This window comes from Aptenodytes patagonicus, chromosome 19 (assembly GCF_965638725.1).
Source record: "Aptenodytes patagonicus chromosome 19, bAptPat1.pri.cur, whole genome shotgun sequence".
NCBI lineage: Eukaryota > Metazoa > Chordata > Aves > Sphenisciformes > Spheniscidae > Aptenodytes > Aptenodytes patagonicus.
This window is the reverse complement of record NC_134967.1, coordinates 8,124,740-8,150,068: the sequence shown is the minus strand read 5'-3', so window position 1 is coordinate 8,150,068 and position 25,329 is coordinate 8,124,740. Positions and strand designations below refer to the sequence as shown.

Here is a 25,329-nt window from a genome sequence, read left to right as displayed (position 1 = left end):
TCTGTTTGTTCTAGCATTTCATTAGTCACATTAGCTATATTTTTCTTGCATAAAGTATCCCATATTCTGAGACTGTAATTGAGTTACGAGGCTCTAAATCACTTTATGGACGTGGCTTTCTGTTTTCCAGAGCAACAATCTCCGTGCACTGTATCCATGTAAATAAGTTCCTTCTCTTTGTTTAGGGTGATGGGATCTTTGCAGAACTTTGAAGCATTCTCAGAGGTGTTCCACTGTAAAAAAGGCACAGCCATGCATCCTGCAGAGAAATGCAGAGTGTGGTAACCAAAAAGAACACTGGCGAGAATGACACATACTCTGGTGACACAACAAACAGTTCTTGCCAATGACGTGCCTGATGTTCTCCCAGTCAGTCACAGCCAAGGCTAATGGTGCAACTACTGTAGTGAGAATCAAGGAAACTACAGCACTAAAGCTCGTACAGTTCCACTGGGAAGTACACAGGTATCTCAGTGACTGATGGGCTGTGCTGAGAGCCACAGTATGCTCCAGAACACAAACGACTGTTTCAAATGACGTCCTGACTGTTATTAAGATACCGCATCAGGGTTACAAAGACTAATTCTTAAATAAAAAAGAAAACCAACGAACAACTATATATCTATTTTTCAGAAAGGAACAATAATTTTAATATGTCTTACAACTATGCCTTCTGAGACTCAGCAAACCTGTTTGAGATGTTTCACTGAACCGTTTTCCAGTATTCTGATTCAGTTTCTGGTGCATTCTTCCCAAATTCAGGTTAGAGCTAGTTTAAACTCTCGTGCTGTCTGTATACTTGCACTTTGATTACCGCTTTGTTGTAAGAGATTGCTATTTGTCTCGGTATGTTACACAGTGAGCTGTATGTTTAAGATGCCTGTTGGCTGCTAACTTAATGCAAAGCTGCACTCTCCTACTGCACTTGAGTTCCTCTGCTCCAAAGAACAACTGTAACATGACCTTAAAGTGAGGTATTACTAGATAGAAAGATCACATTTTTAGGAGTACAAATTCTGTCGTTATGGTTAAAATTACAGGGTCCCTTCCTTCAGAGATATATTTAAAATGATGCTTATTCTTGTAGAAAGCGTATAAAATATTTTTTGCCAAATAGCAAATGTGTATCCATGGAAACAATTAAGCTGTTTTTGATCCTGTGCCTTTTCATTTTGCCATAGGCTATTTTTCAGTATTTACACTTGAAAATGTAACAAGTATTAATTTTAATAAAAAAAAAAAAAACCACAGCAGCCAATTCAGCAAGCATTTTACTATAGCGAGTTCTGGGTGGCTTTCCTCAGTAAGCATTCTAATATAATGATAATATTTTAAACTGCCAACACTTAATAGTGAATTTTAAATATTCTTTCAGCAAATGCTTTTCCTTCTAGCACAGAAATCACTGGAAAGCAAGATAGTAACTACTAGTGCTTAGCTTACCAAGTGCCAAATCCTACTATTCATTTGCTTCACGGATTTCATTAGCGCACCACTAGCAAAAGGTTTGATTATCTAAACAACAGGGAAGGAAATGAAAATCAGCTTTGCTATAAGAGATGGCCCACTGAATTATTCTGGCCATGTGACAGTAAGAGCTGGCTAAATCACTGAATGAAACCCTCCTGATTTTTGCATGAATTTCACCGGCTAAAGTGAAATCAGTCTACAGATAAATTCCTGCTTTGACTGTAGCTGAGAATATATAGTTCAATTACATTTTAGTTCTATCTTAAAAGTAATCTCGGAAGGTAACTTTCTCAGAGAATCAGTGCTACCTCAGGGATTAACCACTCTTCTCTGCCCTTCAAACTCTGAGAGTTAAGTACAGAAGGGAGAATAAGTAGTAAGAGGGTTTAGTTGCAATTTTATTTGTTTAATCTCTCTTCAAAAGACTAAGAGCAGACTGTTCAGCACCCACCGGTAGAGTTGCCTACTGCAAACAAATACTACACAATGGATAGAATCTGGCTTTCAACACAGTTAATAGTAATAGAAAAAGTGGTTCACATGTAATTCTTTTCTGTGCTGCACCTCAGATGACTATATATACAGACTATACTATATATACAGACCTCTATAAGGGAATGCAACCTGAACTGCAGTTTGGTTTTGTGTTTATTTCAGCTATGTCTATTACCTGAGGAGAACTGCACTTGACCACATTAATTCTAACAAAGATCCTGATTCAAGGCAGGTTAAGTGGGAGGAAAGGATATTTGTTTCAGATGGGAATTGTTGGATTCACATCTATAAGTGCCTGAAAACCTTAGGATTGACCCACACTAAAAAAAACAAACAAAAAAAAATGGTGACTAGGAGAGTGCACTAACAAGCTCTGAGAGCCCTCTTAAAAAAAAAAGTTACAATATTCTACACTAGGATTAAGCTCCCCTTTAAGTGACTTAAAAGCCCTTAAAGGAAACCCGGAGGTACAGAAGCTGGCACGTATGTGTCCTGCTCAGGCCTCCATACAGTTTGAAGTGCTTCAGATGTTAAAACTTTTGGTTCTACTGAGACACATAATGAGATGTTTATAAGGTACTGTGTGTTCCTGGTACTTTACCTCAGAGCTGGGTTAGTTTAGAATACAACCCCCCCCAAATTCACAGTAGTATTACTATACTTAATGCTTCTCCCTTTTGGTAACTTCCAGTTCTCTCTGATACTGAACACCAAAACCTTTTGAAGTCAGACTTAATAATGCTACTAAAACACAACAGAAGCAATTTCATATAATATCATAGTAAATCATCCATGCGACTCGAAGATTAACAAAGAGGATACAAGATAAGCTAGTTAGGAGGTAACACAGACTCTGTAAAGCACAGATGGACGGTAACTCATTTAGACATGAAGGTTCAACTCAAACTATGACTAACTGAGCTTTTGGCTCCATCCAGGACTAGAACCATGTAGTTAGATTGCAGATGTAGCAGCGGATTGGTGAGATTCTGATGTCCTAAAAGGCTTCATGCCAATTATATTATTTCTGCCTACCATCATTAGAGAGGTAAGAGGCCAATATATCAGTGATCTGGTGAGAATTATGAAGCCTATGTTCTGCATAACAACAGTGCTTTAAGATGTTTGCAACTTGATGTTGAAGACAAGCCTAATTATGTTCCATTCTGTTTTTTACTCGCTTTGAAAGAGTTTTTGCTCTTGAATTAACCAAATGCTCATGTCCCATGCCTTGTTAAAACTGACTGTCATACAGACTAAGTTTGTATTTGCTCCTGGATTGGATTGTGCACGTAATAGGCTAGGGACTTTATTTTCCTAAATTGCTCTTTATCTGTATAAAACCAGACATGATCTACAGCCCTCCTTAGTATGAAATGCTGTCCAAGCTTTGTTCTGGCCATTAAGTGAGGGTCACCTTTCTCATCACATCTAAAACTGATGTTCATAGAAAGATCATTTGACTACTGTTTCCTATTGGAAGGATCTTAATTTGTTTTAACACTAAATGACTGGTTACAAGACAGTCAAGTGCTCTGATAAATCAGCTTTTGTTATTTAATTATTTGTGTATGGTGGCAGGCAAAATAAACTCTATTTAACTGCATTTTGTCCATCTTCACTTACTCAGATTTTCCATGCCAGATTGCATGCATACAGTAAAGCTAAATTTCTTAGTCAGGTAATAAAAACTTTCACCCTTGTGTAGCTGATATTTTCACGTGGCACTTCCAGTAAGCTAAGTTGGCCAAAGTGCCTTTCCTCCCTCTGTCCTCACACGCCTTTAAAAGCCAGGTGTTTACAGTGCAACGGACTCTCCAAGAAAAGCATCCTGGCCTGAGATGCCTTTAGTATTTGCCCCCTACATATCATAGTGATAGACACCTACTTTCTCAGCTTGTTCTGAGAAAAAGGAGTTGTCCTAGGACTCCTCAGGGGAGTCCTGCTGTGCTGTGAACGTACAATTCCTTTTGCCAGCTTCTGCTCAGAGATTCATCCTAACAGGTCTAGATTAGCCTGACAATCACAGATTTCGTAACAAGTTCGGGTAGTTTGCCTGCCATCGTGAAAATGTTTTTATTCTAGGGTTATTAAGAAGAGGGGGACATTTTAAATACTACACTGTTCAATAGACAAGTTTAACTTGTCTATTGTCAAGTTAACCAGTAACAGTACCTCAGGATAAACTACAATTGGAATTCTTCTTTAGGGATGGAAAAATTAGGTAGCCTACATCTTTTGGCGGAATATCAGAAAAAAGAAGCGAATTTGAGGAGGAGCTTTTTAATGTAAAATCCAAGAGACAATATATGAAGGGAAAAAAAAGAAATAACACAAACTATGGATTGCCAATATGAACAATACCACAAATTCAAGGATAGAATCTGGCACAGTATCTTTTACATATGACACTCATATTTGCAGTGGTCCAGCTATCATACAATATTATTAATGCAAAAAGGCAAGTTCACCACAAATAGGGAGTAATAGAACAAAGACAGTCCTTGCCAGCTTCGTTTTTGCTTAGATATTTCATGCTCCTGGTTTTCGTTATCAGATGTAGACCTCTTCATTGCACTGTAAGAAATACAGAAGTAATTATGGTTGGGGAGCAGGGTATATAGCCCAGTACCTTCCCAACATGCTGGAAGGGTCCCTTGCTCACAAGACAGGTCAGAGAGTTACGCGCAAGAACAAAAGCATGAGATTACGGAAGAAGAGTCAACCAAAGTTGTGACCAGTAATACAGCGCTATTAACTGTTTTAATTTGACTACAACAGCTACAAGTATACTACAACTATTATCGTATTAGCGTGTACTCTACAGATAACAGAAATGGTCCTAGGGCTAGTCAGATTTGCATATAATCCTTCTCTAAAAGTACAAGTTACTGTTCTTTGTTACCATATTCATAGGACAGTTTTGGCCTTGAGAATTGCATTCTTTTATATTTGTTCAATTAAGTCTTAGCAGAAGGACTATGGAACTGTCTGATACTAGATTGCTAGGCAGTCACTGCCTACCATGAGGGAACTCAGGAAAGTGACAACAGTATATACATGCCAAGCAAGGGAAACGGCATACAACCGTGCAGAGGTCAGGTGGAGGAGGTTCACATGGCTGACAATTTAATTACTCCGCAAAATCATTAAGCTCTGGAGATGTGCCATTAGAAGTTCTGGCATATGCAACTGCTAAAGGGATAATTACAATGTGCCTGGGAGGTTTTATTCCAAGTTATTATTACAGCACATGGAAGTTACTTTATTTTTTCATGTAGGTTTATTACGCCTCCCACCTGCAGGAGACTCTCCATCTGTCACTTTGTGTCTGTGCCAGCACAGCCCAAGTGCATAAGCTACAACCTCCCTGTACAGTCCCACACGTCCTTTTATTTCACCCCTACTGCATTCACACCTCCCCTCTCCAGTCACAGCCCCCTGCATCACACTAGCTACCAATGACCTTGATGAAACAAGAATAGAGATAAGGGAGAGGCTCAAAACAACTAGGAAATGGCACTCCCTATTGACCACTGTGTTACTTTTCCATAATCATACGCACCAGGGTCACAGAAGAGGAGATGCGCTACCGTAAGTGAGAAACAATTCCAGGTGAGGACAGGGGCAGCAGCGGAGTTTCACTGACCTTGGCCTATCAGTGAGTGAACATCTACAAAGAGATAAATGCAGAGGACTTTCAAAATAAGATCGTGGCTTGTTCAGCAGGGTCTGTTACCGTGCACTTAGTTCACCACATGGCATTAGGTTTCCCTCTGACACCTGTGCCATCTGTAAGCTTCCCTTCCATCTAAGTTTAACGCAACTGCCAATTCAAAGTTCAGAGCAGAGATGATAATACCTTTCCAGGAAGATCCAGGTCCCGACCAGATGGAGCTTCGAAAACCTTCAGTCTGTCAAGTAAAATTTTCCAGCACAGCTTCTTAGTGTCATGTGGTGCAATGAACCATCGTACTGTCCAGCCATTCTGCTCGACTGCCTGGCATCCGACCATTATGTTGCACGTTGCTGGTGGCAGCAGCTGCATACTCAGTTTGTGAACACCAATGGTAGTGACAGAAGACAGCTTTACGAGCATTCTATGTTTGAGAGCCAGCGTTGGTAGTAGAGGGACCATTTGCTGTGCTCCTAAGACAGTGATTATTATTTATCCCATCATCAGGTGAAGTTTAAGCTACAACTGGTTTCTCCATTTCAAACCAGGACAGCAATTTCAGCTACAAGCAACACCTGCCCCTACCTGAGGTTTCATACTTTCTTCAGCAGTTGCGATGACTTTTCAGTTACTTTCAAAGGAACAGAGTCACCTGGGGAGCCGTGTACAAGACCATCTTTTTCTCCACCTGCACAAGTAAATAATGTATTTAGTGTTAGGTAAGAACAAAACTGTTTGTCCCCAGAACAAGGTCTGTAATATTTTTTAAAGGAATTCCCAATAATCCAGAACTTTCACTACTGAAACAGGGCTTATGCACTCCAGGAAGGAACAAGATGCATATTCATAATCTGCAGAGCTTTCAGACATGAAGTATTCTCCACACAAATACTGCCCTACCCAAACCAGCACAAGCTGTCAGACAGCAAGACTGACACACACACAGTACTTCTTTTGTCATTTACCGTTGCTTCCAGGCTAAGTTACGTATAACATGTTTGTCTGTCTCAGTCAGAGACTCTGGTGAACAGCCTCCATTTTAGCCCCCTCTAACACCTCTCACCCCCACCCGCAACAGAGCACCTTAATCAATAACTAAGATAGTGGACAAATACATGTAACCGGACAGAAATTAGCAGATCCTGCAGAAAATACTTTAGCCTAGTGGAAAATTCTGTACCCAGAGGTGTTTTCCTGCAGATCTGATTCCATTTTGGATTCGTAGGCAATTAAGCGTCAGAGAAGCTTTATTACATACTTTGGAAAAGAAAGATTCAGATGTTTGCCAGAATGAGAGGAAAATGAAGTCTTTCCTTCTCCCGTGCTGCCACCTCGTGACAAATCAGGCTCCAACTTCTAAAACAGACCAAAAGACACATCTAAACATTAGCAAGTTTTTTCAGACTCCATCAAACACACACTTGCTGTAGACATTAAACACACTGCTGCTATGGCAGGCACCCAAAAAAACTTTTTTTTTTTAGTTGGTAGATCGCTGATCCTAGTCTGATGCTGCATCCCGTCTCTTTACCTGACTTTGCAAAGCTCCCGGCTTATCTACAGCATCTTCTTCCAACTGCAACTGAAGTCACAGAAACCAAGAGTTCCTACCCAGGCCCAACTGTCTGACAGTATCTTTTAAAGGGTCTTTCCAATGGTTAGCAGGACAAACTTGGTTTCTCAAGTCAACAGGAAATACAAGCTGAAATGTTCTTTGTGGTGCTGGCCCCAGAATTCTAATCAGTTACCTCTTCCTACAAGTCTTGCCTCTCCAGTCTCAGCAGTAATGAAACGGCAAAGTTTCTGTGCTGTTTTAGATAACGCATCTCAAGCTTCTGATCATCTAATAATTATGGAGCTGGAGGACAGATATTTCTTTGCAAAAACATCTTTGGAGCAATTGCTGCCTAAACACCACAATAAATCCCTCCTCCAAAGGACAACACTGAAGAACAGTAATATTTAACTCCTCTCCCTTCTTAAGATCTTCATCTGCTTTCACAGCTGTTTAATTAAAAGTTCAGCTCAGTAGAAAAGTAATACTGAATAACTTAAGATCCAGAGTATGCCAATATAGTAATTGAAAAATCACACAGACTGTAAGGCAACCAGACAGCCCATGTCTGCTGCAGCAGCAGCCTGTCAGCACACCTGCAGCACCTATAAAAGGTTTATACGTGTCTAGCACCTGTCCACTGAGGTTTACAAAGTGCTTTACGAACTCTAATTAACCCAAGGTGAGAATTAACAGATCTGGATTATGCAGAGATGAACGGCAATGAAACCTTCAAAACCTGAATACCACCATATCGAGAGCAAGCTCTATGCCCGCCAAAAAGCCAGGGACCCTGTCAGAAATGTTACTGCCAGGTCATGAATTGCACAATTCCCGTTTTTGGAAGAGAACAATGTACACGTCAGCCAGCAAGGTACGGAGTAACACCTGCTACCTGTAAGCTGAAAGACGTACTGAGAGTTGCAAAGGTGTAAGATTTGAAGACTGTTCAAAGCCACACCTATCACTAGTGCAAGTGCAAAAGCAGGATGCTACCGCTGCCAAAGTAGGCCTTCAACAATAAGATTAAGTCATTAGAAGATAAGAAAAAGCCAGAACTTACCCCTAGGTTGGCATGTAGCACAGAGAAGGCTGAAGTTTCCTTGTCGCTGTTCTCTGAACTCTCTCCATTTGGGGTTTTGCTTTTATCTTTAAAGTTTGCTCAAGAAACCTTTTTACTAAACAATGGAAGTAACCCTTCATACACAAGTATTGCAGAGGAACAAGCAGTGGTTAACAATTAGCAAATTCTACAGTCAGCCAAATGTTAGCAAACATCCAACCCCATGAAACATTAACCAGCTACCGAAGAACTAATCTAGAGAAAAAAGGCTGGAAGAAGAAAACTGTGTTTGCTCCATGCATGTCTTCACTGTTCATTGTGACATACTCAGTAAATCCTATCAGACCAGCCACAAAACTGGCAAACACAAAAAATAGTAATGCATTTGCCGGGTGCCACTGATATTTTCAGTGTTAGAACTGCCTTACTGACTTGTCGCATATTTGACTAGTGAAAGTAAAACTGATTCTAAAAACGCAGTGAAGTCAGGGCTTGTTAAGTTCGTTTTGTGCGACTCTCAGCAGACACACAAGAATCAACGAAGGCTGTATCTCTTTTAGTTTCAGATACTTTCACAACCTTGACATCGGGATTGTAAATACTGTGGGCATCCTTTTTTATATAAAAATAGCTAGGAGTAAAAGGAATTGTAGACAGTTTGCCCTTCCGTGATTACTGCAGTGTAAAGGTTTTCATAAGCATGACTTTTATTGGAACTTTTAAAAAAACACTAAAAAGCACAACATTTTTATTCTTAGAACTTCAACAGAAGGTATTTCTTCATGGACAGATCTACATGTATACAGCAGAAATTTTAAAAGGAATTTTAAAGCATTCTCTGAAACCTTTAACTGTCCATTGCTTGCAGCTTGACTTTACAATAGAGCTGTACTTTTGTATAGCTACCTTTCTTATAAAATGTAATGTTGAGTTTCTAAAATGTCACCTTATTTTGCAAAAAAATACAGAACTAATTCTGCTGAACAGACTAACATAGTTTAAAAAAAAAATGAAGAAGTTGTCTATCATATTTTCCCTAAGCAAAAAACCAACCATTTCCCATTTTCTTCCATTCCTCATAGTCATACGGGGAAGAGGTGTACGAGTTTGTTGGTCAAAGAGCAGCGGTCTCTAGATCTGTGGCCTGGGTGAACATGAATTCAGAGGGACTGCATTAATGCAGCAGAAACATAGGCAGCCCATATCAATTACTGCAAGCTGTTCTCTTCCACTCCTCTGCTCTTCCTCAGAGTCATTCAAAATGGAAATGCAAAGACATCTCCCATGTCAGCCTCTCTCTAATTCCACTAACAGCTCCCTCTGCACCCTGCGCAACACAAGCTTCTCACCCTGCCACTCTGATGCTTTCACAGTACATCGCAGTATCTGCTGATTCCATCAGCCCCAGTACCTCCTCCCAGGCCTCCCACTGCACCGATCGTGTGTCTTCTCCATGCCTCTCCCCATCTTCTTCCACATCTCATTTTAGATACAATTCTTCACCTCAGGCTCAGCTGATAAAGAAAGCATTACTACACTCACCAAATCCTTCCTCAAAAATCTATGTCCACCATGACGCTCTTTAAGAATGCTGCTTTTCCTCAAGATAATGCCAACATGCCAAGCAACTCAGTGTTTTCACTTCTTCAGGTAACAGGGAAGTCCTTTTACAGAGAGAATGTGTTTTCCTTAGTAAGAACTTTATTTCTATGCACATAGTTCACATAAGACCTTTTACTTTCTTTGTTTTAACACATGATCACAGATTAGAGCAGAGGTGACTAGCAAAAGACAGTAATTGTGTATATGTGATTCATGACATTACTAAAAGCTACATGTTTCTTGCTGTGCAAGATTCCTTTTCCCATTACTATTTTCTTTGCTTCTAAAAAGGAAAAATTTGTACAAAATACATTTGGAAAATGTGTTATGTATTAGTTATGTGGAATCTTTAAAATGAAAAAAAGCTATTTTTTCCCACTAACAAACATACCTTGGAATAATTACAGGCATACCAAGTGATAACTGTCCAAGTTGGTAAGAAAGTAAGTCCAGGCATACCACGCAGAGCACAGCTCCATAAAGCAGGGATGTAAAAGGAAAGCGCTTTACAAGCCCTGACGATACTGACCAATGCCTTGATCACTCAGCTATTTCAAACTTTGATGCTTCAGAAGATGCCTCTTGGCTATTTCCTTAGCTTCTTTGCAGACCCTCCTTTTCATTTTCAAGCTGTCTTTTTCTCCATGAATATTTGGAAAAAAGGTTGGGCTTTTTTTTGTCGGGGTGTTTTGGGTTTGGGGTTTTTTTGTGGTTGTTTTTTTTGTTGTTTTTTTTTTACCACCTTCATTGTCTACAATAATTCAAACAAAAATGGCTATTCAGGCCTGTTTTTTTCAGGATCGGCACTGGTTTCCTGCACAGGAACAGTTGTTTGATCCCCATTCTCCACGGATAACAAAGTCTGGTCCTGCTGTCCACTCTTTAAAACATGTCAAAGGAAAACACAGAGTATGAAGAGTCAGCTTTTATTAGCAAATGCCTGCTACTTTCACTACTAACAGTTAGACTTTTGCTTCTTTCTTAAGATCAAGAGTCACTGTAGGTCCCCTCTCAAATGAGAAGTGCAAATTATATGGTCCATTCAATGTTTTTCCTATGAAACGCATCACTGTCTGCACAGATACCAGATCTTGCAAATCACTAACGGGAACTTTTAGGGCATACATAATACTGTAGGATGGAGAGTAAATAAACACAGTTATGTAAGTCAGACTCGTATTTCTTAGTAGGAGTCCATCTCCTAAATCCCCTTAAATATTCATTCTTAGACAACATCAGGAGATAATAACGGCCTAGGGACTAGATCCCAAGCCTCCTAATGAGAATCACATAAAATGAGTTTATCCTGTGTAGTTTTGGGGATTCTGGAACTCACAGGCACTCCCAGTATCCACAAGCTGCTCCAGCACGCACTGAGCCCATCAAACACATAGCACAAGCAAACACTGAACAAAAAACCTACTTCAGATGTCAACATATTACAAAAAAAAAAGAAAGGAGAGAGAGAGATACTCACCACTGATTCCTGCACCGCTGCAAAGAAAAGGAAACAGTCCCATCAAAATGCAGTAAGGTGAACTTTATACTAACGCATTTTTCTAATTGTGTTATCTTGTCCTTACATGTATGTAGGAGTGGTTCAGCGGTGAGCCGGCATAGGCACACCCCCTAAGGGAGGCATCATTACAACAGGTTAACTGTGGCACACAGAAACGTAGAAATTTCCTTGCAGTTCACCTCTAATTGGCTGTTAAGGCTTCAGCTCAACATCTAGTGAAACGAAGACCGCTCTTCGGAATACTAAGCTATTACAAAACCACCCCTTTATACACATGCTATTCGTACTTACGTGGCACATCAGTTTTCCTTTTCTTCCTTTGCCAGATATATGTAAGGCCAGCTGCAACAACCAGCACGGTTCCAACAACAGAACCAACAATTGTTGTAACAGAGGAATCTGAGGAAGGATTCCCGTCCCCTCCTGGTACCCAGCCGCTCTCCTTAAGTCTGATGTGAGAAAAGAAATAATTGTGTTCTTAGAGCCTGTGAGCAGACCTTGCAGTGGAACTGCTGTACTGTTTTTAACATCACACCTCCACATCCAGGGGCATTCACAAAAGTCTTTCTGACTTGGTGGGTAAATCCAAGAAGGAGCTGCCTTTTACCTCTTTGTTTCAATGCTTGTAAATGCAAATTGATTCTCCTCAGAAGCAAACTCTCACCTGTTCTACTGTAGCTAAGGGATGTGTCAGCTGAAACCCAGGTACCCAGAGGAGTCCACTGCTCTTCGTGGGTCCAGATCCAGCTCTGTTAGAGCTGTCTGAGACTCTCCTGTGCACTGACAAGTTATGACAAGAGGCTGAAGGCAAAATCTGTCATGTTAGTGAGTTTATAAAGAGAGAAGTTAAGCTGTTCCCAAGAAGGAGTGGGACATAGGAACAGGATTCCACACTTGGTGCCTTACTGGAAGCAGGAAACTGCTGTTTTGAAGACAGCAAAATGCAGACCCAAAAGTTAAAGAGAATATCCCCACACCCATAAAGAGTAAGAGCTGCTTACCTGGGCCACGGTGTACAACTGTAGGACATGTTGGCTGTTGAGGATGTTCCGGGAGGACAGGCTTCACACACATTGTCAGTGGTCTTCGTGCCTGTAAGGGAGAAGACAGCAGGATTTCTATCTGCACCTATGCCTAAGGAGAGCTTCAGTTCAGCATGATCTTTGTAAATGACCAAGTGATTGCTGCAGAGACTCTTCGTTACAGACCAAAGCTCACACACTTCTGTCTTTGCAGACAGGAAAAAAAGCATTCTTGGCCACATCAGCTACCTCAGCATCTAGGACTTACATGGATCGTGCAAGCTTTCAGCTGTGCACTGGTGCTCTGACAATTACAGTCAGCACAGTGGACCAGTATACATCATATCTCGCATGGGCTGGCCCTATCCATTCACACTGATCCTTCACTACTTTTTTTCCGGATGAACTGACAGCCAGCCTCCTCAAAAATCAAACTCCAAAGGCACTCCCCATAAGAAAGTTTGGTGTTACTGATGCTATGTTGGCTTACCCCTCTCTTTTACCATAGTGCCAGGAAAGCAGACAGTGTAGCGTTGACAAAGTTCACAGTCTTCAGTCCCAAAATAACTGCAGAAATACCCAGGCAGACAGCCACACACAGTATTCTTCGTATAGGTACAGGCTACTTCTGGCACTAGGTTGGCTCCTAAGAGAAATTTACATGCACAGCCACAGTATTTACATGGGTACAATCAACAGATGCAAAAGCAAAAGTGAACATTTAGCCTTGCCTTGATGCACTGGTGAAGAGCACCAGAACTAATAGGATTAGTGAAGATGACTCCTTTTTTGATGTATAAAGAGAGCCCAGTTCCTCACAGACACAGCATCTTGGGTCACATTTACGTCCGTCCTAAGTGACCTTCATGGCAAAAGCAAAATACTCCCAACACAACTCTGTTTTTAAATTAGCTGTCCTGGTGAAGCAGGACAGCTCCACCAGGAGCTCTTTCAGGCCTGAAATTCCAAGCATTCCAAGACAGCTCTTTAGACACCATGCTTCAATCTAAAGGAGCCTTTAAATCACAGAATCATATAATGGTTGGGGTTGGAAGGGACCTTACAGATCATCTAGTTCCAACCCCCCTGCCATGGGCAGGGACACCTTCCACTAAACCAGGTGGCTCAAAGCCCCGTCCAACCTGGCCTTGAACACTTTCAGGGATGGGGCATCCACAACCTCTCTGGGCAACCTGTGCCAGTGCCTCACCACCCTCATAGTGAAGAATTTCTTCCTTGTATCTAGTCTAAATCTACCCTCTTTCAGTTTAAAGCCATTACCCCTTGTCCTATCACTACATGCCCTTGTAAAAAGCCCCTCTCCAGCTTTCTTGTAGGCCCCCTTCAGGTACTGGAAGGCTGCTCTAAAGTTTCCTCGGAGCCTTCTCTTCTCCAGGCTGAACAACCCCAACTCTCTCAGCCTGTCTTCAGAGGAGAGGGGCTCCAGCCCTCTGATCATCTTCGTGGCCCTCCTCTGGACTCACTCCAACAGGTCCATGGCCTTCTTATGTTGGGGGCCCCAGAGCTGAATGCAGTACTCCGGGTGGGGTCTCACAAGAGCAGAGTAGAGGGGGAGAATCATCTCCCCCGACCTGCTGGTCACGCTTCTTCTGATGCAGCCCAGGATACAGTTGGCTTTCTGGGCTGCAAGCGCACATTGCCAGGTCACGTTGAGCTTCTCATCAACCAACACCCCCAAGTCCTTCTCCTCAGGGCTGCTCTCAATCCATTCTCCACCCAGCCTGTATCTGTGCTTGGGATTGCCCTGACCCATGTGCAGGACCTTGCACTTGGTCTTGTTGAACTTCATGAGGTTCGCACGGGCCTACCTCTCAAGCCTGTCAAGGTCCCTCTGGATGGCATCCCTTCCCTCCAGCGTGTCGACCACATCACACAGCTTGGTGTCGTCGGCAAACTCGCTGAGGGTGCACTGAATCCCACTGTCCGTGTCACTGACAAAGATGTTAAACAGTGCCAGTCCCAATACCAATCCCTGAGGAATGCCACTCGTCACTGGTCTCCACTTGGACATTGAGCCGTTGACCGCAACTCTTTGAGTGCGACCATCCAGCCAATTCCTTATCCACTGAATGGTCCATCCATCATATCCATGTCTCTCCAATTTAGAGATAAGGATGTTGTGTGGGATGGTGTCAAATGCTTTGCACAAGTCCAGGTAGATTATGTCAGTTGCTCCTCCCTTATCCACCAAACACTGTAACCCTGTCGTAGAAGGCCACCAAATTTGTCAGGCGTGATTTGCCCTTAGTGAAGCCATGTTGGCTGTCACCAATCACCTCCTTATTTTCCATGTGCCTTAGCATAGCTTCCAGGAGGATCTGCTCCATGATCTTGCCAGGCAGAGGTGAGACTGACGGGCCTGTAGTTCCCCAGGTCTTCCTTTTTTCCCTTTTTAAAAATGGGGGTTATGTTTCCCCTTTTCCAGTCAGTGGGAACTTCACCGGACTGCCTTGACTTCTCAAATATGATGGATAGTGGCTTAGCAACTTCATCTGCCAGTTCCCTCAGGACCCGCAGATGCATCTCATCACGTCCCATGGACTTCTGCACCTTCAGGTTCCTTAGATGGTCTCGAACCTGATCTTCTCCTACAGTGGGCAGTTCTTCATTCTCCCAGTCCCCACCTTTGCCTTCTGCAACTTAGGCAGTGTGGCTTGAGCACTTGCCGGTGAAGACTGAGGCAAAAAAGCCATTGAGTACCTCAGCCTTCTCCCTATCCTGGGTAACCAGGTCTCCCGGGAGGGCCCACATCTTCCCTAGTCTTCCTTTTATCACCAACATAACTATAGAAGCTTTTCTTGTTGCCCTTGACCAGATTTAATTCTATCAGGGCTTTAGCTTTCCTAACCTGGTCCCTGGCTGCTCAGACAACTTCTCTGTATTCCTCCCAGGCTACCTGTCCTTGCTTCTACCCTCTGTAGGCTACCTTTTTGTGTTGGAGTTTGTCCAGGAGCTCCTTGTTCATCCATGCAGGCCTCCTGGTGTTTTTGCCTGACTTCCTCTTTGTTGGGACGCATCACTCCTGAGCTTGGAGGAGGTGACCCAGCTTTCTTGGGCCCCTCTTCCCTCCAGGGCTTTGTCCCATGGCACTCTACCAAGCAGATCCCTGAAGAGGCCAAAGTCTGCTCTCTTGAAGTCCAGGGTAGTGAGCTTGCTGTGTGCCCTCCTCGTCTGCCCTAAGGATCAGGAGTAACGGTGGCCATCCCCCACCTCTTCCCCTTCTCTGACAGATGGACCCCATCAGCCCCTAGTAGACCAGGTTTCTCAAAGCGAGTCAAATGGTCTAAGTAGCCGAACCCCTGGCTGTGGCACCAGTCCCGTAACCATTTGTGATTTGCCAGATTCAACTGGCCCTTTCAAACCCCCTCCCTTTGACCGGGAGGACTGATGAAGAAACTACCTGTGCTCCAGAGTCCCTTACCGCCGGTCCCAGGACTCTGTAGTCCTTCTTGATAGTCCTCAGACTGCTCCTGGCTGTGTCAGTGGTACCCACGTGAAACAACAGCAGTGGATAATAGTCAGTGGACTGTATGAGGCTTGGTAGCCTCTCGGTGACATCCCCAATACGAGCCCCCGGTAAGCAGCACACCTCTCTAGAGAGTGTGACCGGTTGGCAAATGGGTGTCTCCGTACCTCTCAGAAGAGAGTTGCCTACTGCTGTCACCCGTCGCCTTTTCTTAGTGGCGCTGGTTGTTGTTATACAGGGCGCAGATCGGGCTGCATTACTCAGCTCCAGCGTCTCTCCTGGTGTGACGGGTCTTTCCTCTTCAGTCTGCAGAGCGGTGAAGCGGTTCTGCAAGGGCACCTCAGGCTTCGGGGAAGTCTCTTCCTCCTGCTGGTCCTCGCCGTTGCAACCGTCCATTCTTCTGCATTATTGGCCCCCCCGCTCCCTTCTGCGTATGCCAGTGGGGGAGTTTTTGGCTGTTCGGCCGTTGGCTGTGGGTCCACTGCAGACTACGCTTGGAACCAGCTATTTAACTCCTCAGCCTCCCTGATGTTACGCAGTCTTCTCACCGCCTCCTGCACCTCAGCCACCTGCGGCAGGAGGTCCTCCACCTGGGCACACCTTCTGCAGGCAGGTCTGCCCCCTGTCCCTGCCCCAGGAGAAAGGTCCAGGCACGTCCTGCAGCCTGAGGTCTGCGCTGCAGCCTCTCCCTTCAGCAGCTCCAACTGGGTGGAGGCATCGGCCACCACTGGGGTAGATGGTGCAGACCCCCCAGCTGGAGCTGCAGCCTTTGCTCTCGGATGAGTGCCCACCATTCTGCCTTGAGGGTCAGGTAGGATGAGTGACCTTGACCTGTGCAGATGCTCACAGAACGGCGCTGGGTTGCTGGGTTATGTGTACTCCAAGTCTCCCACTCGGCCAGAGGAATGCCCCTTTGAAGAGGCACCCTCCTGCACGAGCTGCCGCGCCACGCCCTGTTTGCCCGTCCTGTTCGCAGCGCTCCGGGTCGCTAGTGCTCCCTGGGGCTGCCTTTTGTGGGACTGGGGGGGGCTGTCCCCACCCACGCCTCGTCAGCTGCCCTCGTGAGAGCTGCCAGCTCCCGGCGGGTCCCTGCGCTCCCCTGGGGTTTCCCCAGCTCAGGAAACCCCCCTGTACGCCGTGATCCCCCGCTCCGCTGCGGGACGCGCCTGCACCGGAGCTGATCGCCTCTGCGAGGCGTGTTAAGAGACATTAAGAGAGAGGCTGCAGATCAAACTTGCACCGGTGCCAGCTGAAGATCTACGCGAGTTTTCCCCTTCCATCACCCAGCAGATAGCATTCTGAGGTCTGCACAGTGAGATGAGCCTCACTGTTCTTCATACTCTAACCAATTCATCAAGCAAATGAGGCAAGAAAGGAGAAGGGGAGAATGTATCCACGAAAGGCATGAAAAATCCATTTTAACTGGTTCTTTAGCATCCTACTTACCTTTATCACACAGTTTACATTTCCTGCAGTGTTCTAAACCATTGGGATGATCTGTGTATGTATCCTCAACACAAGGTATGCATGTCGTGCTGGAATCTGCAGTGCAATGCTTGAAAACCCGAAATCCTAAAAACCAGAAACAACCCCCCCACAGAAGTGGCTCCATTAGCAAAGCTTACCTGGCCAGGGACTGACACTGGCATTAAACCACCCATAACTGCTATAAATAAACTACAAGGACCTCAGAAGTATCCTAATAGCAATTGCAGAGATAATCCTAAAACAGAAACCAGGACCCGAAATGAAAGTCCTTGGAAACTGTGAAATTACCAAATACCACAGCAGAGAGATTCTGGCAAGTGTTGCTTCCACTCTGGAGGCTCCAAAGAAAGCGACAGGCCCTTGCGCTGTTCTAAGTGGGGTGTGAGTGCAGGCTAGAAGAGGACATTCTGGCGTGATGCTCACAACTGTGAGTTGCAAGACTCCTGTCAGGGTGCAGGGAGCATAGCCGGCTACAGCAGAGAAGGTGGGTCACCCCCGTGACCCGCTGCCATGCTGAGGGAGGGAGGGAGCCTTCCTCCGCAGCTGACATGGCGAGCGAGCAGCCCACAGTTACCTACCAGCAGCGCACATTGGGCAGCACTCGGCACCTATGGGATACTCTCCCAACCCACAGTCCAAGGCATCCACGCGATCCAGCTGCATGACCAGCACAACGGCAAAAACCTTTAGGCACGACAAGAACGGATTTCCATTTCACAGCTTGCTCACAAGACGCTCGCCTCTCGAAAGCATCGCCATCTCGCACAGGGGATTCCTGCCGAGCGACCCCGCCCGCAGGGCCGGGCCGGGGCCGGGGCCGCTCCCTGTCCGGCCCCGCCCGGGACAGCGGCGGCACCGCGCCCCCGACCCGGGGCGAGGCCCCGCCGGGCGGATAACCAGCGGGGAGCCGGCCCGACCGCGCGGGCCCCCACTCACCAGGCGCATCGTCCGCCGGGCAGGGTCCCGGGGGCGCGGGGCTCCGCGGCGCCTCAGCGGCCTCCCCACGGGCGGCGCGGCCCGGGGCCGCCGCCCCATGCAGCGGGCCGGGCCGGGCCGGGTCTGGCCGGGCCTCCAGCGGCCACCGGACCCACGGGCGAAAGCGAAAGGGAAAGAGAGGGCCGGGCCGCGCAGCGAGATTACCTCTGCCCCGACGGGGAAAGGGGAGGAAGGGGAAGCCGCGGGCTGGGCGGGCCGGGCGCTGCTTCGCTCCGGGCGGCGGCCCGCGGCTCCGCCGCCGCCGGGTCGCGGGTCCCGGGCCCCCGACCCCGGCAAACGGAGGCGGGAGAGGAAACGCTGAGCGGGGCAGGAGCCGGCGGCTGCCCCGTTCTCGCGGCGCCGCTTTCCTCGTCTCCCGGCTGGGGAGACCAGCGCGGGTTTTGGCCGGGAGAGCGCCGGGCCCGAGAGTCGGTAAACATCTCAGAACCTGGCTCAGGGCCCGCGTCTGCGTCTCCGTACGTGAAAACGCGTCCACGGACGCGCGCAAGGCTCACCAGAAAAGAATCGGCCGTTGGCAAGAGACGTTGCAGGCGCCTGACTGATAAATTATTTGACCTAAAAGCAAAACGCCCAAGTCTGCCGTTAGAATTGGTTCAAGTTCCTTCTGCAGCTCTTGCCTGTTTTTCAGCGTTGGCGAGCTGGATTACTAAACCAGTTGAGGTTCTGGCTTTTAGTCAGCTTCAACCTCCCAGCAGATGTTTGGATTACCAAAGGCGTGAGCAGTAATTAAAGCCAGCTGCTGTCATGAACATTAAAAACGTTGTTGAAATGGGTCACTGTTCCTCGAATACTATGGGGAAGCAGTTTATGTAAATGCAGCTTTCCCCCCCTCTCTTTTTGAAGGAAAAAAAAAAAAAAGTGGTAATCCTTTACTCATTTCTGAAATTAGTAGGCAGCATTGCTTGCAGCAGGATGCAGCACGAGAAGAGTGCGAAGAGATGAGCTTTTTGTCAAGGCCTTTGATGAGTTCAGAGCTGCAGTGAATCTCTCACGGAGCAGGCAAGCGGACTTGCGAGACAAGGGAGCTGTACATCTGCTCCTCTGCCAGGATGTTCACCAGCTAAAAACAGCTCAACTAGAATGTGTCGGGGATCGTATTTTCAGTCCACATCTGTTGAAAGTCGGTTACCTGCCTGCGTAGCAAAGACAGCTAGCTTAAGAGGCGTCGAACTCTGTTATTAGCGTTTCATAATTCTGCTGACACCTAAACTTTTCAGGGCAAGCACACCAGGAGTCCCCAGTCAGTTTAACTGGCACCAAGCAGCAGTGCTGCTGGAAGAGGAGGTCCGTCTCCTTTCGGTCCCATTCCACCAGTCCCACCACACTACAAGTGCACATGAAGCAAGTGGCAATCGGGAAGTGGCTGAGGCTAGAATTAACTCTGACGAGCAGGTGGAAGGGTCATCTATAGCATTAGTTTCAATCCTGCGTTCCCCAGCCTCTTTCACTATGTGGCCGCAAAACAGTTACGGCAGCTGCAGTAACAGGGAGGTGTTGGGGGGTGGTAGCGATACTGCTTTCCTGCGTCAGCGTGTGTATGCTGGCTTGTGGCGATCGCGAGGTGGGATGGCAGGGAGTCAGACAGAGGCAATGCCAGCGCTGACTTTGGAGATGCCGGGGATGGCCGGCTCTGGCACGCGCTCGGCACACAGAGCGTATGTGACCAACGGTCTGGGACATGAAGCGCAAGCCCAGCGACACTGTGGCCTTGTTATCAGCCCTGTCTCTAACTTGTGTTGATGGTGCACCGTGCATGCAGTTTGTTCAACTTTTCCTCTGATTTTTCAGGTGATTATGCTAACTTCCAGAGCTGTTTGGGATGGACAAGTTAAGCTGCAAGAAAGTGAAAACTCCTTTAGACATGAAAAGTAGGGAAGTACAATTATGAAATATGAATGTCAAGCTTCCTTTTTTCATAATGACGGAGTTTGGGGATTTCTAGATTTGGTGGCTGGGGGACAGAGTTACTTACTTTTCTCCACTGTAAAGTGATCACAGGTGGTCTCTTGACATGAACTGATTTTACCATACAGCAGCTGCCTCGGTTTCCTACACATCACCGCTTCTTTTCCGCTGCTTCAGGTTTCACTTCCCATGGCAGATCACGCTTCTCTGACAGAGGACAGCGGCTGCTCATGCGACAGGAAGGTCTGAGCTTGCCTCGCCTTGCCCTGGAATGGGTTTGACAAGTCAAAATTAATTGCTATTATCACATTTGTAACAGGATTTTCGCTGTTAGAAACCTCTCGGGCTGTGGCCAGCATTCAGCGATAATATAGCAGTAACTCTTTAGGTGAGAAATCAGTAGTGCTGTCTACCACCGGGATCTAACAGCAGCTGGGAAAACCGAAGGGCCGTCCTACTTCAAGTGCAGTTCATGGCTGGGTGGGAAGTACGTATTTAGCTCAGCATTATTCCTGTGATCAGGTCATTCCTGACTTATCTCCCTAACTGCGGACCAAGTTTTTTTTTCCATGTCCCCATCACCATTTCAGAATACAAGAAACGTGAGCCTGGTGTAGATTCATACCAGCTTCCATCAGACTCCAACAACCACAGATTTGCTTGTGAAGAACCAGGCACAACCAGAGGACTTTCCTGGGTGTTAAGGTACAGAAACGCTGCTCTGGACAGCTGAAGGACAGTAGCTATTGTCTTCAACTGATTTAATGCTGCTTTACAGGATGTAAGAAAAAATAGGTCCCAAGAGAAGCCTTTTAGGACTATGAGGAGGGCAAAGACCTTCTCCCCCTCCTTCACACCGCTAATCCATTCCTTCACACGTGCGCACACACCAGCATCCTTACTCCAGGATTCACCTTTGCAGGTGCCGTTTATACAGATAATATTCAAAGGTATCCCAGAGCTGTGTGCCCTCGATCACTTCTTGGAAGGTTAAAAACCACCAGTTTGATTCCTTAGTTTTGTTGTCGTTGGTAGAAGACATAGGGAGCCTGGAAGTTAAGATAACAGCAGACGTTTCATGTTTTCACGTTAGTTTAACCACTTAGAATTCTATCAGTCTGTTTGCTTTTTTGGACTGAAATATAACAGCTGTGCTCTCCTGGGGGGAAAAAAAAAAAAAATATATAGACTTAATGCATTTCCTATTGTGATCAAATATGCTTGTGAGCAGCGGAATTTACAAGGACAAGTTTGCTGTAGCTTTATGTCTCACGCTCAAAATATTTTGTGCCTGATAGGGTACAAGCTCTGATCAAAGCTTGTCTTGTGGTGGAAAGACTCATAACATTTCTCTCGTCTCTGAATTCTTCCGTATACAGCAATAAAGGCGAGTTCCTGTTGCTGTCTTTCCCTTAAGGGACTAGCAAATTTGAATCTCCCTCTCTACCTCGTTGCCTATTTTCCCCAAACTCACATCAACATAATATTCCTGAGACCTCCAACTGTCTTTTAGGTTTGGTTGAAACTGCCAGTCAGTCTCAGTGGGTTTTTTTGCTCCTGTTTTGATAGCAGCACCAGCATAGCATTGTGCACTTCAATTTCCCCAAGCAGGCAACGCGAGGCTGAGACGTAGAAGATATCTCTGTTAGACACACCAGAGACAAATGAGGTCTGTGGCGTCCTGGAGCGACCAGACAATTAGTTCCAAATTGGTTACGGTTTTCCTGCTCTTGTGGGTTTGTTTTTTTTTTTCAGTAAGCGTCCGAATCACCAACTCTTGGAAGTTGTTACTGCAGTTCTCCACTTCCTCTAGGAAGGGTACTACAAGCCTACTTAATTCATGCTGACATCAATTCCTACTGGCCAACACACGTGCTGTTTCCTCATACAATTGACCAAAATACTGAGCGATTTTTTTATTTGAACCACGCTATGCCGTTCACATGACACTGTTAGTCAGTAGATCCTGCGACAGGAGCGTTGGATTTATGAGGCAAGGCAACAGCAGTCCTGTAACTAGAGATTCCAGCGTCAGGTTTGGGAAGATCTACCTACGTGCCCTTGCCCCGGAGCTTCCACGTAGCAAGGGCATTGGGAGGTGTGGAAGGCAGAGCCCCAGTCAAGGCTAGAATCTGAGCCTTCATTGTTAGGAGAGAAGGAAGAGGGGGAAAAAGTAACCCTAGATCTTGGGCAGGGGATAAGAGGGATTAGTTCAAGACTAAGTCGCAGGAAGTCTGTTTATGAAGATCCGTTTATGCATCTCCTATTGTTCTCGCTTGGTCACCAAGCTGACGGGGGCCAGAGCCACCGTTCCATCTGCACCTGTCTGAACCGAAGTGTAAATGGAAGCAACAGACCTGCAGAGTCCTGAGTTTTACAGCATCGAGGAATTGCTTAAATTATCCTTTACAGATACAGTTCAAATACTAGCGAGAGACGTGAGAGAAAGTAGCTTATGGATCAGATTAGACAACTACATTTTAAAAGAATTCTACTCCAGTACTGCTGGAAAAAATAAACTCTCTGCATCACTTTTAAGCTTCATCAAGTTACCCCATTCATCTGCCCACATACAAACAATTACAATGTCATACACAGAAACTGAGAGGTGGAAAAGATTTTATAAAGTCTCCAGCACTGACTGACATCTGATCATTAAAATGAAGCAAACAAAATCACATGGAGCATACACTTGAAAACCCCTAAAACTCTGCTTGAACTGACTTTATTCATCCAAGGGGAAGTTGTTTTCACAGGAACTGTGACCCCTGGTGGCTAAAAATAAAAAAAAAGTTAAAATATTTGTAAACTTCGCAAGGGCTTTAGCTTCATAAAATTGTATTCATAGTGCAGTATTTAAAAAATTGTATATATGTAAAGAATGTTTTGCAGTAAGAACTTTCTAGTGTTCTAAATACTCATTTTGCATAATTACAGAAGTTTATATAGCAAGTTCTCTGTATCGCAAGCCAATTCACTTGCTGGATGACAATAACATCATGTCATTATTACTGTTACTATTGACATTATAGTAACATCTCAAATCCCCAAATGCCTATCGCTTTACAAAGTTACTGCCACGAACTCCAGAGGGAAAGAGTGCATAGGGACTCTGTCACTTAGTGGTATCTCCCACCACAGACCCCAAATTCCCTGTTGCAATAAAAAGCATATATGTGACAAATCAGTGATAAAACGTGGCAGAACAAGTCATTGCTTGTCATAACAAAAGACAAATGAAAACCTGCATAAGCAAGCAACGTGTGATTTCTGGCTGACATAACTGGATCATGTGTTTCTAGCCAAAACATTTCGTCACTTCATATGTAAATTGCAGAACTATCACATTTCTTTTATCAAAAGATAATGGTTTTCACCTAAGTTTGTGCTTGCGCAAACTTCGTTTATTATCATGATTGTCACAGGAAGGGAATTTGCACTGAGCTGTAGGCAATTTCCCTGCTCTGGGGACACATCCGAGGGATGTAACTTACTGCTGGCTCAGGCACACCTCCCACAAACTCCGATGAGGGATGCTCGAGGAGTCCTAATTCAGGTAGGTGCGACAGCAACAGAAGGCCTTACCCAGGTTTGTGTGTCCCTACCAGGGTAGCACTCACCCATCCGCGTCTGCAGGACCTCCGTGGCTCTACCCCTGCTCCGTGCCGCAGTACAGCTCTTTCCCAAGGCTTTGCGGGACAGTTTATTTGCCCCTCTGAGCTCCCAGAGAAGAAATTGTGGGGAGGCATTAGAGGATACACAGCACTGCAGCAATTGAGGCTGTTTCCTCTTGGCATCAGGTGAAAAAATCACGTGAAAGGAGAACGCACATTCCAGCTGCTGCCTGCAGGGAGGCCAGATGGCCAGGTTTAAGGCTTTGTTACTCAGGTGAGAAGGTTTTGTGTGGATAGGAGGGGCAGTGACTAAGGAAGTGCTCAATATGATTCAGCTGAGAGGATCCATGTGACAGTAGCACTTGCTTACTTCTTGGAGTTAAGGGTGTAAGGTACTCGATGGGAGTCTTGAGAATATATAGAGTAGGTGACAACGTGGGATCCTTTTGCTTTACAAAAAAATCCCACTTCTTTGGAAGACCAACATACTAGTCTTTTTCAGGGGCGCAAGTGGCTGCATATCCCTCAGAGGGAGAGGACCCAGGCAGAAGTTGCACACAAATGCATTTTATTGCTCTCTACAAACACAGAGACGCATACACAGTATGCACGTAAGCCGTAGGGCTGTCCCAGTAGTGGGAGAAACACTATCCACCATGAATTAAACCACTCAATACAGACAAAAATCATTATTATAATGAAAATGCTAGAAAAAGCATAGCTTACATCCGAAATGTATAACATTGACCAATTAAGCCTTTACCTACTACCTTTTCTTTAACATAAAGCAGTAACACACTCTTTTTCTAAATTGAAAAAAGCAGCGAAATAGTAGAAATATTCCACATAGTTTCCTAGCTTCTGTTCATCTGTCACACTTTATATACTAGGACTATGAAAGGGTCGCTGGGGAGAAATCCAAAACAAAACAAAACCCATCTTTGATGCTATACAAGTTATAAGCAAACAGGGGGAAATTGATTTTAATCAAGTGTGCATGAACCAAGGGGTAGTAAATTTATCCTCTGGAGTGACTGAGCAAACAAGCGTCGCTAGTCAAGCCAGAGCAAAGCTGATGGCTCTTACAAGCAATATTAGAGAAATCTCTCCTACAGCAATTCTTGTCCGTCACAACTGTAACATTTACAAAAATACCCTCCTTCATTTTGAAGACATTCGCCCCCTGACTGGGCAGCGTGCTGTGTGCTCTTATCACCAGCGTCTACACAGCTTCAATACCACTTGACAGAATGCCTGAACTTTTGCCAAAGGATCCCATAAAAGTCAAAAGTATGCCATTCTTTTCACACATAAATAAAATACGGGGGGAAATAAAATTCCCTACAGAAGAGAGGATCGGAGCTGGACTATCAGATGCAGTCAGATCCTTCCTCTGGACTGTAGAAGGCAAAGGTCCGCGAAGTAAGGACGCCCCTG

General features: G+C 45.3%; 2 protein-coding genes across 6 annotated transcripts in view; one reads left to right on the top strand and one right to left on the bottom strand.

Moving 5' to 3' along the window:
• Window positions 1–1,226, top strand: part of MMEL1 (membrane metalloendopeptidase like 1) — a 38,069-nt gene extending 36,843 nt beyond the window's left edge. For 2 of the 3 annotated variants that reach the window (XM_076356278.1, XM_076356277.1), the window contains exon 23: window positions 186–1,226. In XM_076356278.1, the coding sequence (XP_076212393.1) occupies window positions 186–285 (100 nt within the window). In that variant the 3' untranslated portion in view covers window positions 286–1,226. The remainder of the gene's footprint in view (window positions 1–185) is intronic. The other variant, XM_076356279.1, reaches the window with a different exon arrangement.
• Window positions 1,227–4,232: 3,006 nt separating this feature from the next.
• TNFRSF14 (TNF receptor superfamily member 14) lies at window positions 4,233–18,412 on the bottom strand. 3 transcript variants are annotated; one of them, XR_012996852.1, is made up of 12 exons: window positions 18,314–18,412; window positions 17,956–18,061; window positions 17,336–17,461; window positions 12,893–13,048; window positions 12,382–12,472; window positions 11,672–11,829; window positions 11,339–11,355; window positions 9,802–10,741; window positions 6,900–6,997; window positions 5,828–6,329; window positions 5,531–5,638; window positions 4,233–4,542 (listed from the first exon to the last, which is right to left on the bottom strand). XR_012996852.1 is itself a non-coding variant. In XM_076356280.1 (8 exons), the coding sequence occupies exons 1-8, from the start codon at window positions 18,410–18,412 to the stop codon at window positions 10,637–10,639; spliced, it is 858 nt and encodes a 285-aa protein (XP_076212395.1). In that variant the 3' UTR covers window positions 8,943–10,636. The 3 variants fall into 3 exon arrangements, 1 of the variants encoding a protein (XP_076212395.1); XR_012996854.1 differs by lacking the exons at window positions 4,233–4,542; window positions 5,531–5,638; window positions 5,828–6,329; window positions 6,900–6,997 and adding an exon at window positions 8,943–9,403; XM_076356280.1 differs by lacking the exons at window positions 4,233–4,542; window positions 5,531–5,638; window positions 5,828–6,329; window positions 6,900–6,997 and having other exon boundaries at window positions 8,943–10,741.
• Window positions 18,413–25,329: the final 6,917 nt, after the last annotated feature.

What these genes read in the sequence shown, in the direction of transcription:
- TNFRSF14 (XM_076356280.1), bottom strand. Translation starts at nt 18,412, where the DNA reads ATGGGGCGGCGGCCCCGGGCCGCGCCGCCCGTGGGGAGGCCGCTGAGG. An exon ending in ATGTAAACTGTGTGATAAAG is followed by an intron (nt 13,049 to 17,335) that starts GTAAGTAGGATG and finishes AATTTCTCTTAG; the next exon opens with GAGCCAACCTAGTGCCAGAA. An exon ending in CACTATGGTAAAAGAGAGGG is followed by an intron (nt 12,473 to 12,892) that starts GTAAGCCAACAT and finishes TCTCCCTTACAG; the next exon opens with GCACGAAGACCACTGACAAT.